This window comes from Ranitomeya variabilis, chromosome 6 (genome assembly GCF_051348905.1).
Source record: "Ranitomeya variabilis isolate aRanVar5 chromosome 6, aRanVar5.hap1, whole genome shotgun sequence".
In the NCBI taxonomy this organism is placed as follows: Eukaryota; Metazoa; Chordata; class Amphibia; order Anura; family Dendrobatidae; genus Ranitomeya; species Ranitomeya variabilis.
Window position 1 is genome coordinate 556,410,414 of NC_135237.1, and position 15,502 is coordinate 556,425,915.

The window sequence follows — 15,502 nt, forward strand, 5'->3', positions numbered from 1 at the left end:
GTAAGGTAGCTGGACCTCTCAAGTCTGCATTTCAGGTACACAAACACCTCCACTTTAAATTGATTTTGTGGTGAAACCAGTGGCCCAACCATTTCTGGAAAGTTCCAGGAGCTGTTTTTCAACACGGAAAGGTTGCTCTGAGCAGTCTGTGTGGCCTAAATGTGCTACCAATGCATTCAGCGATTCTGGACTTGTCTCTCATCGAGTACATCTGAGGTGTCATTGGTCAGCAATTGCAAGGGGAGCTGTCAGCAGCAGACCTTGATGATTTGAGTCTAAGTCCATTCAGCATTGTTACACTCCCTTCTCCTGTTTCCCCTGCCCTTTGTTGATTTATCCATCTGTTTCTACAAATTGCCTGGCATGTCTCAGTGACCACAGGCCCTGTTGGACACACCCCTGTGTCTGAGAATTAACTCCGTACTGTGTTCAGCTGCCTTGTACTTGGACTCTGTCAACATTCAGCTTCTTCTTTTATCATCTCCTCAGACTTCTGTTATTTCTGCTGCTAGCACCTAAAGCTCCATATGATCAGCTGCTTAACCCATCAATTGTCATAAGTGTATTAAACCTATACTTAAAGACTGTTCATAACACACAGCATTCATCTTTGCAAACTGCTGTGATTTCTGCAAACCCTCAGACCTACTGGTTAACCCATCATTTGCTGTAACATCAAAAACTGCTATTTGAGTCTGCTCACATTACAATGCAACTTGTTGTAGATCTTAACCCCTTCATCTGTGTGCTGCTTCAGATCTGCTATTTTCCTCCTCAGACTTCTGTGATTTCTGCTATTAAGACATTTGGCTTGACTAGTCCAGCTGGTAAACCCATTGTTGGCCATAAGCATCTTAATCTGACAGTTAATGACTGTTAATTGTAGGCATTTGTCTTCATAAACTCCTGTGATTTCTACAAATCCTTAGACCTGCTGGTTAACCCATCATTTCCTGTAACATAAAAAACTGCTATTTGAGTCTTTTCACACTAAAATTGCAACTTGCTGTAGACCCTAACATCTTCATCTATGTGCTGCTTCAGACCTAACACTTTCTTCCACAATTATCTTCCTGATTTTGTGGTTTCCAGTGTGTCTTGCCTTGCTTGTTTTTTTTTTTTTGCGTTCCAATATAGCCTGTTTTCCTTGTCCCTGCAGATCCACATACCTTCCAGCCTGTTGTACCAACACCCTGAGTCGGTATGTCCACACTGACCTGTGACTTGGTGTATCCACCTCTAATAAGTGTAGCCAGAATATTCTTCAAACAAAAATTAATCTAATTGATAAGAGCCAATGCTGTAGGTGCCGGGATATCTGCACGTGGCTCATACTCCATATTGAATACATTGAGATATTTTGAGCATTGCATTTCCATTTTTTCATAATTTCCATATTATTAACATGTCTCCATCCTGTGATTTCCATAACTCCACGACTTTTCGTCCTTGGTGAATCCGTTTCTATTTTGGAGAGTTTATTAACACTTCTATTTTTGAGAGCATTCTTACTGTGCAGCATGTTTTCCAAATGTTTAATCTTTTGCAAAGTGCTGTATAAAAAAATAATTCACAGCAAAAAAAAAATCAACCGAACCAAAGACACCCAATAAAAACAACATTAAAATCCAAATTTAACAGAAAAGTATTTATGTCAATACAATATATATATTTTTTAAATACATAAAAGTTGCCTTTGTGTGATGGTCACATAATTTATACGCCAGGTTTACGCCTCAAAGCTACAGAATTGAAAACTAGCACCAAAGTAATGGAAGGTAAATAAATCCATCAATCACAACTTTTTGAACTCCGTAATATCTTCTCCATTTATGAACAAATAATTTATCTTCAGCAAAATACATTTTTTTTAAAAGCAACAACATAAAACCATAAAAGTATCTGCCCCAACAAGAGCTGACATGATTTCTGGTTCCTCTATATCAGCAGTTGGGCTTTACCATAAATGATTAATGTGACACTACTAGATGAAATGACAGCTTAAAAGGCAACTGTTTCTTGGATGGACCTTTAAAGAGCCAGTAGGGTGCATTAACCTCCACTAATGACCTCCTAATTTTTCACATAACATATGCAAATATAAAGTACCACCCCAGAGTAAGCCTCCTCAGCCAATCAGAAGCACCAGGTAGACTCACATGCCAGATTCTTCTTGACCTATTGACTTGTTTTAGACAAGAAACACTTTGAAGAATATTGCGGTACATCTTGGCACTTCTGACTTCAAGGGGTTGAGGTGGCTGAGAAGATTTAATCATATCATCATGTCTTTTGGGTCACCCTATTTATTTCCTAACTCAAAGAGGTCTGTTAAGGGTTGTTGCTATAAGGACTGTAGCAGGAAGTAGCAGTTTCCCTTTGAATGCTGGTGACTAAAGAAGCTTAGAAACCCCTCAATCACATAGATATCAGTCTTCTAAATGACTCATGATAAGTTGAGGGTGTGTTTTACATTTTGTATTGGGATTCAAGAGGTTCTGAGACTTTTCTACAAATGGATGCCGAGAAGGGAGTGAGGTGTCATGTTTGGTTGGTTACAATGGCTACTTTTCCGTCTTCAAAAACTAAATAGTGATCATTCAATAATTATGGAAACAAACACTTCACAAAAGTGTGGTAGCCCTCTGGGATATACGATAGCAAATAGCAACTCTATGCCCCCTAATATTGCAGACTAGACATGGCTACTTAGTTGTACTGGAATAGAAGAACATCAACTGCTCTCATTCGCAATTACAGGTGTTGAACTTTACTATAAATGGGGTGGATAGCCTTTGGGGAACCAACGTTATTTTGGGCTCCGCTAGTCCTGTGAGTTGGGAATCCTCATCACATGAATAATATTGTAAAGGGTAACACAGGACCCATGCCAAGACCTGATCAAAACCTGTTGCCAAGTTCTTCTGTAAAGCCACCAAGAAGGTCAAGAGCAAGTACGTACACTCAAGGGAGTTATCGCCACAGTTCTTCAACCTTTTCTCCTTTCTACCCAAAGAATATCTTTTTCGACTTTTCTTATCGATAACGTTTTTTTTACCAGGCAATGTCTTTCTTTTTCTCTCCTGTTGTCTTCCAAAAATTTTATTCCAGACACATCACATATAGCTTCCAGTCTTTTCTGTTCCTTTCTATCCTTCTTGCTTACTTTTTTTTTTTTTTTTTTCTTTTTTCTTTTGTGTTTTTGCTTTTTATTTTGCGTTTGTTTTTTTTACCTTTTGTTGTTTTGCTTCAAAATACCATATGTTTTCTATGTAGGTAGAACTTTTCATTACAATGTAGTAACCACGTACTAAAAAAGGTGGTCACTCACATGGAAGGCAAGTGGTTACGATGGAACTAACTGGGAGCTGTAGGTCATTAACATATAGTCTATAGAAAGTACATTAGGGCCAATAAAGTTTGTAGGCTTTGCAGTGGTAATCCCTATAAACGTTTGCTGTTGCACTTTAATGAACATTGCTCTCGGCTACTTCTGTTACCAGGAGCAGGTGAAACTATCATTTGCTTGAGAAGTTGCATCTGAATTGTCTTTGGACTTCATCTCCTTCGAAATATCTCCAAAGAATATCTTGTACTTTCAAAGCACAACTCCTTCTTTTAAATAAGAATATATAAATGACACACGTAATGTAGAAACACTTAGAAACAAAAGCCTTGACCGACCGGCAGTAATCATTGATTCCATCCATCAAAAAACAAACAAAATTGAAACTGGATTTTTTCCCCCCAAGTCAGAAACTCTGTGGCGTGCATGGAGCATTAGTAATACCCTTCATTTTGGAAGGTTGTTTAAACCAGCAATAAATTCAAGTTTAATTCACTCCTTTTGTGTCTTCTTGGATGTCCTTGAATTAAGTCCCTTTCACACTACCTGGTCTAGACCCTAAGCTGGCAAAATAGGCACATTGTGATGGGTCACACTGTCCATTTATTCCAGGTGGTCCTTGAGGACCAATTGATCCTGGCAATCCTGGTTCACCCTGAGGACCCGAAGATCCAGGGAGTCCATCTTTGGCATATCCAGGTTCTCCAGGAACACCTAAGAAGAGAAATATTTTAGAACTTATTTCTACTGTTGATACATAAGTTGACATACAGCTATGCTAGACAAACTCAAGAACAGTTTATTCTTAGGATCAATGAGATTTCAACCACTGGCAGGGATAAAGGGGAGATGGTCCTTCAGCTAAACTGCCTCAACCCTTATGTACTTATCATTAGAATCACCTAGTGCTCAAATTCTCTCTTGGGATCAGAAAAGGTGGCCTACTAATCACCAATCACCTGACCATGGAGGCCACCTACTTAAGTGGAATGGACATCACCACATCCAATCGCCACAAAGAGCATCAAAGTGGCAGTACTGGAGCAGTGGATGATTCTACTATTGTTACCTCTTTCTTTTATAACGAGCCCTTCTCTTTGGTAAATTTTCAAAACAAGTTTTATTTTTAATTGTTAAACAACCATAGTGATGCATATATATGCAAGTGAGTCTAAGGTTCTTGCCAATCTTCAAAAGGAAACTTGTCACTAGCCTTTAAGAAACTAGACCATTGGCATGCTGTTGTGCTGCTGGGGTTTATTGTTCTAAACAAGACGCCAATATCAAAACTGGGTGTGGAATTAGGAAGTAGATGTGTTTGTAACTTAACCGAGACGAATACGTGACTATCCTTCAAAAACATCAGGCGCATGCACATTGCGCAGGGTTACGCCTGTGCTTTGTACAGCCATAGGCTTCATCTGCTCAATGAGCATGAAGAAGTAAAGCATTAATTTCCATCTTTAGCTTTATCTGCTCAATGCTCTTGCACTTGATGTTGAGAAAGCATCTTGGATTTGTGTTGAGTAAGTTCTAAACTCTTTAACTTTCTTTTGTCCATGTGTTCGGTTTGTAGGAGTTGGGCATGTTTAGCATATTATCCCCAGTTGCAATTAAGGTGGTTTAACATCTGAAAACTTGTACAGTTAAAGGGATGGGGCTTGTAGACTTGTTAAGTCACGTTAAGCATTGGATACGGGCAGAACCCTTAATTATTTATTAATGAGCAGCCAGAAATGTTTAGGAATATCACCATGTAAGATGCAAGGATAAAATAATCCAATGCAATTACAACAGACACAATTATTGAAATACCTGGAATTCCAGGTGGGCCCATTTCTCCTCTCTGACCAACTCCGTGTTCTCCCTTTTCACCTTTAGTTCCTCTTTCTCCTGTAAAATACACAAAATGATGCACAAATGACATAATAGGACCTAAACCTCAAAAGTTTACTCTGAAAAAGGTTCTAAGGATCACCCTTTTTGGGACTTTGCTGCAGAGACCCTTGGAGTAGTTGTTGGTTGGTGAAGTTCCACTATATCAAGCGAGAAACAGAAGTGGGGACAATGGAAAAATCTTACTCTAAAACTATAGTCAGGAGATTGCTGGGTGCCAGATCAGGGAATCAGACATGTACATTGGGCAAAGAGTAAACAGACAATCCAAGGGTCAAACCCTGATGGGAATCACTGGGTTACAGAGCAGAGTAAACGTGAAACAGAAGAAAGCTCTGAATATAAAGGCTCAATCCAATATAGGCATACCGGAGCATACCGGAGCTCCTCCTGTATATAGTATATACCTGTATGTCATCTCCTCCTGTATATAGTATATACCTGTAAGTCATCTCCTCCTGTATATAGTATATACCTGTGGGTCATCTGCTCCTGTATATAGTATATACCTGTGTGTCATCTCCTCCTGTATATAGTATATACCTGTAAGTCATCTCCTCCTGTATATAGTATGTACCTGTATGTTATCTCCTCCTGTATATAGCATATACCTGTGTGTCATCTCCTCCTGTATATAGTATATACCTGTATGTCATCTCCCCTGTATATAGTATATATCTGTGTGTCATCTCCTCCTGTACATAGTATATACCTGTATGTCATGTCCTCCTGTATTAGACCTCATTCACACGTTATTTGGTCAGTATTTGTACCTCAGTATTTGTAAGCTAAATTGGCAGCCGGATAAATCCCCAGCCAACAGGAAGCCCACCCCCTGGCAGTATATATTAGCTCACACATACACATAATAGACTGGTCAGGTGACTGACAGCTGCCGGATTTCCTATATGGTACATTTGTGGTACGTTGTGAGTATGTGCAAGTTTTGTGTGAGGCAACTTTTGCATGTGTTGCAACTTTTGTGCATGTGGCAATTTTTCCGCATGTGCAAGTTTTGCGTGTGGCGAGTTTTGCACGTGTGGCGAGTTTTCCGTGAGCCTAGTTTTGCATGTGGTGAGTTTTGCATGTGGCGAATTTTGCGTGTGGCGACGTTTGAGCGGCGACTTTTGTGTTTTGACTTTTATGTGGCGAGGTTGGTGTATGTGTGGTGAAATGTGTGCTGAGGGTGGTATATGTGTTCAAGCACATGGTAGTGTGTGGTGCATTTTGTGTGTGTGTTCATATCCCGTGTGTGGTGAGTATCCCATGTCGGGGCCCCACCTTAGCAACTGTACGGTATATACTCTTTGGCGCCATCACTCTCATTCTTTAAGTCCCCCTTGTTCACATCTGGCAGCTGTCAATTTACCTCCAACACTTTTCCTTTCACTTTTTCCCCATTATGTAGATTGGTGAATTAGAACGCGCGGGGTTAAAATTTTGCATCACAACATAGCCAATCCCGGACATACACACATACACACACATTCAGCTTTATATATTAGACTAGCTGAAGAGCCCGGCGTTGCCTGGGCATAGTAAATATCTGTGGTTAGTTATAGCACCTCACTTCTCTTATTTTCCCATCACGCGTCTCATTTTCCCCCTCACATCTCTCATTTTCTCCCCTACACCTCTCATTTTCCCCCTCACTCCTTTTATTTTCCCCCTCACCAGAGGCGTAGGAAGGGAGGGGCGGGGAGGGCGGTCCGCCCCGGGCGGCACAATGCGGGGGGCGGGTCGCTGGCGGCGCAGAATTTTTTATTTCTATTAAAGGGAACCTGCTCGCATCTCGGCTTCAGAAAAATGGCCGCCGCGATCTCCATCTGCGCACGCGCGGCATCCCGCGGCCATTTTCCTGAAGCCCCGGGCAGCAGAGCACTCTATCTGCGCATGCGCGGCCTCAGGAAGATGGCCGCCCCCACCGATAACCAGAGAGAGTCAGGTAAGCAGAACTTGTTTTTTTTTTTTTTTATTGAGAGCGGCGATCCGGGGGGCCCGGGGCAGGAAGCTGGACACAGGGGGGCAGAAAGCTGGACACAGGGGGGCAGGAAGCTGGACACAGGGGGACAGGAAGCTGGACACAGGGGGGCAGAACGCTGGACACAGGGGGGCAGAACGCTGGACACAGGGGGGCAGAACGCTGGACACAGGGGGGCAGAACGCTGGACACAGGGGGGCAGAACGCTGGACACTGGGGCAGAACGCTGGACACTGGGGCAGAACGCTGGACACTGGGGCAGAAAGCTGGACACTGGGGCAGAACGCTGGACACTGGGGCAGAACGCTGGACACTGGGGCAGAAAGCTGGACACTGGGGCAGAACGCTGGACACTGGGGCAGAACGCTGGACACTGGGGCAGAACGCTGGACACTGGGGCAGAAAGCTGGACACTGGGGCAGAAAGCTGGACACTGGGGCAAAAAGCTGGACACTGGGGCAGAACGCTGGACACTGGGGCAGAACGCTGGACACTGGGGCAGAACGCTGGACACTGGGGCAGAACGCTGGACACTGGGGCAGAATGCTGGACACTGGGGCAGAACGCTGGACACTGGGGCAGAACGCTGGACACTGGTGCAGAATGCTGGACACTGGTGCAGAATGCTGGACACTGGTGCAGAATGCTTGACACTGGTGCAGAATGCTTGACACAGGGGCAGAATGGAGAAACGGGGCATGATTGGAGACACAGGGGGCAGGATGACAGACATGGCGTCATGACTGGAGACACTGGAGGCAGGATTGGAGACAGATGGGGCAGGATCATGGGGCAGGATGGAGACAGATGGGGCAGGATGGGAAGATCATATGGGGCAGGATGGATACTCATTAGGGCAGAATGGGAGAACATATGGCTGAAGCCAGGAATGAGACACACGGGGGCCAGGATGGCGAATATTATTACCATAGGGGCTAATTAAGGGATATTATTACTGCAGTGATGTATTTATTTTATTTTTTGAGTATACTGTTTTAAATGGTGGGGTGGTCCTATTACTGTGCAGAGTGACACTATGTCGCCTTCTTCATGTGGTGTAATGTAGAAGTTGGGAAAATTAAGTAATGTGTTCTGCAAGTGGAACTCGAGATAACTGTGTTATTTCCTGCAGAGACGAGTCTTGGCTGGATGAAGTGATGGCGGTCTGTGCTGGATGAAAGATGAAGGACTTCACCTAGAGACGTCACTGGTGAGTCAGTGTGTTACCTATACACTGACACTATACACTGTATACTATATACTGAGGTCCTGTGTATGTCACCGGTGATCACTGTATTACCTATACACAGACACTGCATACTAAGTACAGATCTCCTGTGTATAATGGCACTTATGGTGATAGTATTGTGTTTTTTTATTATTATTGATCAGTATTGTAGTATTCAGTCACTATGTGGTGGTAATATGTGGTCTGGTCATGATGTTGTGGTGTTTGTTCCTTGTATTTGATATTATTCGATCACTGTGGTGGTAATGTCATCTGGTCATGGTGTGGCGGTATTTGTGCCTTGTAGATAGTATTATAGGTCACTGTGGTGATATGGTGTCTGGTCTGTCTTTTGAACATCAGCTGAGTGAAGAAATAGAGTTTTGTTTCTGTGCGTGTTGTCCTGACTATTTTTGGTAGCCTTTGTGTGTATTGAGCCCGGGGGGGGGGGGGCGCCAAACTCGGGAACAGCCCCGGGCGGCAAAAGCTCTAGCTACGCCTCTGCCCCTCACTCCTCTTATTCCCCCCTAACACTTGTCATTTCGACCTCACATCTGTCATTTTCTGATCACTCCACTATTTTCCCTGCTTGTGAATCCCAGCCCTGCAGTGTCTTCTGATTTGTTCACATTGCGGGGCTGGGATTAACAGGCAGGGCGGCCGCACAGGCGCAGTCAGCTGGGCTGCATATGAGGAAAGACGGGCAGCGCTCACTGCGCCTGCCCAAGGCAGGAGAAAAGAGCGCAGGCGCCGGCTCATTTCAAAACAGCGGTGAGGAGGCTGCGCCCGGCGCCAAGAAGATTTGAGTGACGGCTGTGTGGCGTCTGTAGCAGGGGGGAAAGGCCTGCCTCCAGGACTGAAGACAAGGTATTTAGGACAAATTACAGAACTGATTATTTCTCTAGTTACAGCACCCAGAACTAAAAGAGCCATCTTGTCAGAATGCAGCATTACTGCTGCACAAGGTGGCTCTTTTAGTTAAAAACGCCTGGGGGGGGTGACAGGTTCCCTTTAACTTTCCCTGCATCCCCACCACAGGCAAAAGAAAGCATCATACATTTGTTACTGAAATCAGTAGTGTCCATGTAAAGCTGTTCCGTATGGTTCCCTCTTTAATATGGATAACAAATAGGGGTCTGAAATAGGGAACCCCCCATTTATTAACATGGAAATTAAATGTTATACACACATGAAGATGATAATAACAATAAACATGTTTATCCTCTAACCTTTTGGACCTATGGGTCCCGAAGGCCCCTCTGGTCCCATTGGCCCAGGCATTCCCGGCTCTCCTGGTGGACCCGATCTTCCATCATTTCCATCTTTCCCAGGAGTACCTGGTGGTCCTGGTCTACCCTGAGAGGATTTAATGTGAGCTGGTTGCATCTGAGACATGAGGTAGGATAATTTAGCTGAAAAGTAATGGGAGAAAAAAAAACACAAAAAAGTTGTGTGTGACCATTTTTAAAAATCTATAACAACCAATCATTTGTCACTGCAACTGTTGCCGGCTGCCCCTTGGAGGCAGTCCTAAAATTAAAAAAAAATCAGTAGACGTCATTGGATAAATATTCAATAGATATCAGCCAGATCTTGTTCAGCTCCGAGTATTATTGGATCCTGATTACATCCAGAGCCGAGAGATCGAGTGTGACACTCTACATTCTGATGATGAAGGGCAACAGGACCCAATGCAGAACTCAAAGTCGAAAGAGAGCCGAGAGCAAGTAGGTCAATTTATAGTCTGGTGTGAGGTTTGATTATATTACTGGGTCAAATCTTAATGTTGGTGCTCTGGATAAGTGCAGCGTTTGAGACAAGGCAAGTATTGCACCTCCAGTCCCAGTAATAATGCTCTGTGTGCCTGCTCCCATTAGAAATGATTAATGCCCCTTCAGTGTCTGCTTAAAAAGTAATGACGCCCCCTGAGGAACCCCTACTAAAGGAATTATGCCACCTTTAGCTAAATCTAAACTTAAACTTGTCCATGGAGTTGGAACAAAGGTGGCATAATTTCTTTCTGAGTCTGAGTCTTCACCTCCGCTGCACACAGAGAGGATCGCCACAGGTGGTGCAATGCAGTGATGTATTTGCGCCACCTATGCCGAGATGCTGACGTATTGCAGGTCTCACGTCTTCAGCATCCGGTGGCTTACAAGATCAAGACTTTTGAGTTATGAAGCCTATACATCCCTACTCTAGCATAGGACCCAGGACACCTAGCCAAAAGTCTGCGGTATGTGCATTGCCTCAAGATTTCGGTGCTTGTGATGCCTATGCAAGTTTCTTTTTTTTCTCTTCTAAAATTTTGCTCCACTGTTTTTTTTGCCACGGACGACCTCCCCTGTGCTACCTTCCCCATCACACAGACACACTAGGCACCTGATTTAGAGGGTCTGGTTTGAGGTCTCAGATTTGTTTATGGGTCTAGTCTGGTATCTGACCTTAGCATAGGTTTCTGTTTTGAGGTTTAAAACGTATTTTTAAGCCTAGGGTCTAAAATAGATGTATGGGTTCCGCTTGTGTCCTGACATTAATACAGCTGTAGAAGAACTAGAGAAGTAAGAAGTTTTGGTTGAGTTCCATGACATCTAGCAGTGATGTGGCCAAACTCTTCACCCAAGGAGGTTCCTACGCTTTTGGATGCAAAATTTAGGAGATTTCACTGGGAAAAACTGACTAAATCCATTACCCACAAGAAAGACTTAGTGATTTTTTATATATTTTTTTACCTACCTTCAAGTTGCTTTCCTAATTCTTCTTGAATTAATCTTCTTAAAGTATCAATTGAAGGCGTATCTCCCTAAAAGGAATGAGAAAATGCTTTTCTTTCTACATTCACAAAGTTTAAGATCCGAGCTACATGAGAACCATTAAAAAAAGATTAAGCAATTATGAAAGATTTGGTTAATCACAAAGGTCACAGTTTCTTGGCCAGAGTTTCTAGAAATTAAAATGTACAGGAGAATGAAACCTGACATTTGGAGAAGATATCAGCCAATAATAGAAATCCAGGGCAAATACAGTATAACATAGAGGCAGCTCATTCCGCTGCTATGGGATCTTTTGAGAGAAACTGGGTCCATCAAGAGAATGAGTGAGGGTCCATCCCTGGCTTATCACATTCTCTTGGGTGGGAGAACCTGTGCAGAAGTTTCTTCGGCAGAGGAACAGCATTATTAGCAAATATGGGGAAGGTATCTTTGCAGTGATATTTTGAGAAACTAATACCATGACCTCTTTTCCAGTTGCCCACCGCTGTGACTACTTAATGGTTGCAACAGCACATTGAGGAAGCGAGGAGAACAATGGGAGACCGGGCAGTGCTATAGCGGAACGATGGGGAATTGGTTGGTGAGCATAGTTATTTCTTATTTTTAGAACATGCTATGCCTAGCGTAAAAAATAAAGGAGTGAACACTCCCTTTAACTTGCGGATTATTTATTTATGAAACCTCTCAGAATTGCGCAACTCAATGACATAATAATAAATAATAAATATACAATGTCTCCCTATTATTGTGGCGTAGTGCAGCATCGGGTGCAGGGAGAAGAAGTCTCCTGTGCAAGAACAATAAATGGGCCCTTTGCAGTCCAATAGCTCATCATAATGCATCATTCCTCCTGCATGAAAGTGAACATGGGCATCGTTACCTCTTGGGTCCCCATGCGGCTGCACAGGGTGTACCAATGGTATGTCAGCCCTTGGTGTAGTGCATGTTGCTTAGTTTCTGCACTTCTGCTACAAGAAGAGAGTTTTTAGGACAATGATTTCTGGCAAAAAGATGCAAGATAACTCACTACCAAAAAGTAGAAAATTGTCTCTCTATAACCTGAATTAAAGAGCCTTAAAACATGATTTGGATGAGCAACCAAACCAAAGAAACTCATCTAGCAGATGGATGTTTTGGGCTTAGCTGGTCAATGTGCCACCAATAGATATCTGGCTTTAGCTCAGTGTTCCTAGTGGAGCTTGTAAAGACTCTACAGATGGGTATTTCTGGTTTGGCTGGTCAAATAGCTGTCTTTAGATGGGTGTTCCTAGTGAGACCGGTCAAGGTTTTATCTATAGGTGTTTTTTTCTGGCTTGACTGTGGAAAGATTTGCCTACATACAGATTCTATACTGATCAAGACTTTGTTTACAGATGAGTACTTCTCAATTTTTGTCTAGCTCTTCAGACAGATTGGTATCTTTAGTTTGACTGGTCAAGGCTCTGTTATCAGATGGATGTTTCTAGTGTGCTTTGTACCTTCTTCGGTCATGGTTTTTCCTACAAATGGGTATACTTGGCTTTGCCGATCAAGTCTTTGCCAACAAATGGGGGTTTCTGGTTCGACTGATAAGGGCTCTGTCAACAAAAGGGTATTTCTGGTCGGGTTAGTTATATCTTGAAATAAATATGGATAATTCCTATTTGGTTGGCTAAGCCTTGGACTACAGATGGGCAAATGTGGGTATCATGTTTGGATGATCAAGGATCTGTCTACAGATAAGAAATTATGGTTTAATTAGTCATGTTTTTTCCTGCAAATAGTTATTTCTGGTGTGACTGTTCAAGGCTTTGCCTACAGATGGATATTCATTGGTCTACTGATCAAGACTTTGACCACAGATGGATACTTCTCATTTTCGGGTCAAACATTGCAAACAGATTGGTATTTGTTGCTTGACTATAAAAAAAAATGTATATTTGAATTTGCTAATTAAAACTTTGCTAACAAATGGGTTTTCCTGTTTTGACTGAAAAGGGCTTTGTTAAGTAATAGGTATTCCTCATTGAATTAGACACATCATTGCCAACATATGGATATTGATAGACACCTGGATGTATTTGGTTTTATTGGTCAATGCTCTATCTACAGATTGATATTTTTAGCTTGACTGGTCATGGTTTTTCCTAGAAATGGTTATTTCTGGTTTGGCTATTCAAAAATTCCTCTGCAAATAAGTTTATCTGGTTAGGATGAGCAAGGCGTTGCCAACATATTGGTAGTTTAATTTTCATTTGACTGATCAATAGATGGCCTCTGGTTTGCCCGAAAACATATGTCATGTCTTAAGTATCTATAAATCCTTGGACATAGATCTATAGATTTGCCACAGGTAAATGTTGGCGCTTTCTTTTGGAAACTGAATACAAAGGTAAACAGGGGTATACAACTTGTAGTACATCAACACCTGGATGTTATAAAGGTGTTATAATTGTCTAAGGGTTTTTCTGTCTGTCTGTCCTGGAAATCCCGCGTCTCTGATTGGTCGAGGCCGCCTGGGCCTCGACCAATCAGCGACGGGCACAGTATCGACGTAGAAATCCCGCGTCTCTGATTGGTCGAGGCTGCCAGGCCTCGACCAATCAGCGACGGGCACAGTATCAACGTAGATGTCATAATGGTTGCCATGGCGATGATGATGTCATAAAGGTTGCCTCGACCAATCAGCGACGGGCACAGTCTGCCGCGAATTCGCCTCGACCAATCAGCGACGGGCACAGTATCGACGTAGATGTCATAATGGTTGCCATGGCGATGATGATGTCATAAAGGTTGCCTCGACCAATCAGCGACGGGCACAGTCTGCCGTGAATTCTGGAATCATCATTGTCCATATACTACAGAGACATGCATATTCTAGAATACCCGATGCGTTAGAATCGGGCCACAATCTAGTATCTATATAATTGTCTAAGGGTTCAATTGTCTGTCTGTCCTGGAAATCCCGCGTCGCTGATTGGTTGAGGCCGCCAGGCCTCGACCAATCAGCGACGGGCACAGTCTTTGATTGGTCGAGGCCAGCCGGCCTCGACCAATCAGCGACGGGCACAGTCTGCCGCGAATTCTGGAATCATCATTGTCCTCCACTGCTGTCAAGTGCCGCCATTGTGTTGTCAAAGGGTCTAATTGTCTGTCTTGGAAATCCCGCCTTGCTGATTGGTCGAGGCAGCCGGCCTCGACCAATCAGCGACGGGCACAGTCTGCCGCGAATTCTGGAATCATCATTGTCCTCCACTGTTGTCAAGTGCCGCCATTGTGTAGGGTGTGTGCCTGCGTCTCCCTGTATGGGCGGCATCTCCCTGTGTTTCTATCTTAGAATGGGTCGTAAATGAAAATACGCCAATGAGGATGACCGAAAAGGAGCAGCAAGGAAACGACAACATCGGGAACAGGAGACACCACAACAAACTGCCTCCAGACAAGCCCAGGATGTGGAATCTCACAGAAAACATCGCCAACAGGAGACACAACAAACTGCTGCCAGACAAGCCCAGGATGCGGAATCTCACAGACACCGTCGCCAACCGGAGACTGTCATGTTCTCAATGGCAAGAGAACATAGCATCAGCATATATAGGAACTAGCTCTTGGAAGATGGGAACTGAGCTGACCATGAACTAAACCTAACGCACAACTAGCAGTGGCCGGGTAGCATGCCTACGTTGATTCTAGATGCCCAGCACCAGCCGGAGGACTAAATAATGCTAGCAGAGGAAAATATTAGTCCTAGCTCACCTCTAGAGAAATACCCCGAAAGGAGACAGAGGCCCCCCACATGTATTGGCGGTGAATTAAGATGAAATAACAAACGTAGTATGAAAATAGGTTTAGCAAATTTGAGGTCCACTTACTACATAGCAGAAGACAGAAAGGACACTTTCATGGTCAGCTGAAAACCCTATCAAAACACCATCCAGAAATTACTTTAAAACTCTGGCATTAACTCATAACACCAGAGTGGCAATTCCTGTTCACAAGAGCTTTCCAGACACAGTAACGAAACTACAGCTGTGAACTGGAACAAAAAATGCAAAAACAAACATGGACAAGAGTCCAACTTATCTAGTAGTTGTCTAGGAGCAGGAACAAGCACAGAGAGGCTTCTGATAACATTGTTGACCGGCAAGCAACTAACAGAGCAGCAAGGTTATATAGCGACTCCCACATCTTGATGGGAACAGGTGAACAGAGAAGATGAAGGCACCAGTTCAATTCCACCAGTAGCCACCGGGGGAGCCCAGAATCCAAATTCACAACAGTACCCCCCCCCTCAAGGA

The 15,502-nt window shown here is 43.4% G+C and overlaps 1 protein-coding gene across 1 annotated transcript in view; it reads right to left on the minus strand.

Annotated features, from left to right (window-relative positions):
• Positions 1 to 1,142: 1,142 nt before the first annotated feature.
• Positions 1,143 to 15,502, minus strand: part of COL22A1 (collagen type XXII alpha 1 chain) — a 528,277-nt gene continuing 513,917 nt past the window's right edge. The window contains exons 63-66 of the mRNA XM_077271275.1: positions 11,188 to 11,254; positions 9,681 to 9,863; positions 5,162 to 5,239; positions 1,143 to 4,060 (exon numbers count right to left, since the gene is read on the minus strand). Coding sequence (XP_077127390.1) covers positions 3,873 to 4,060; positions 5,162 to 5,239; positions 9,681 to 9,863; positions 11,188 to 11,254 — 516 coding nt within the window. The 3' untranslated portion in view covers positions 1,143 to 3,872. The remainder of the gene's footprint in view (positions 4,061 to 5,161; positions 5,240 to 9,680; positions 9,864 to 11,187; positions 11,255 to 15,502) is intronic.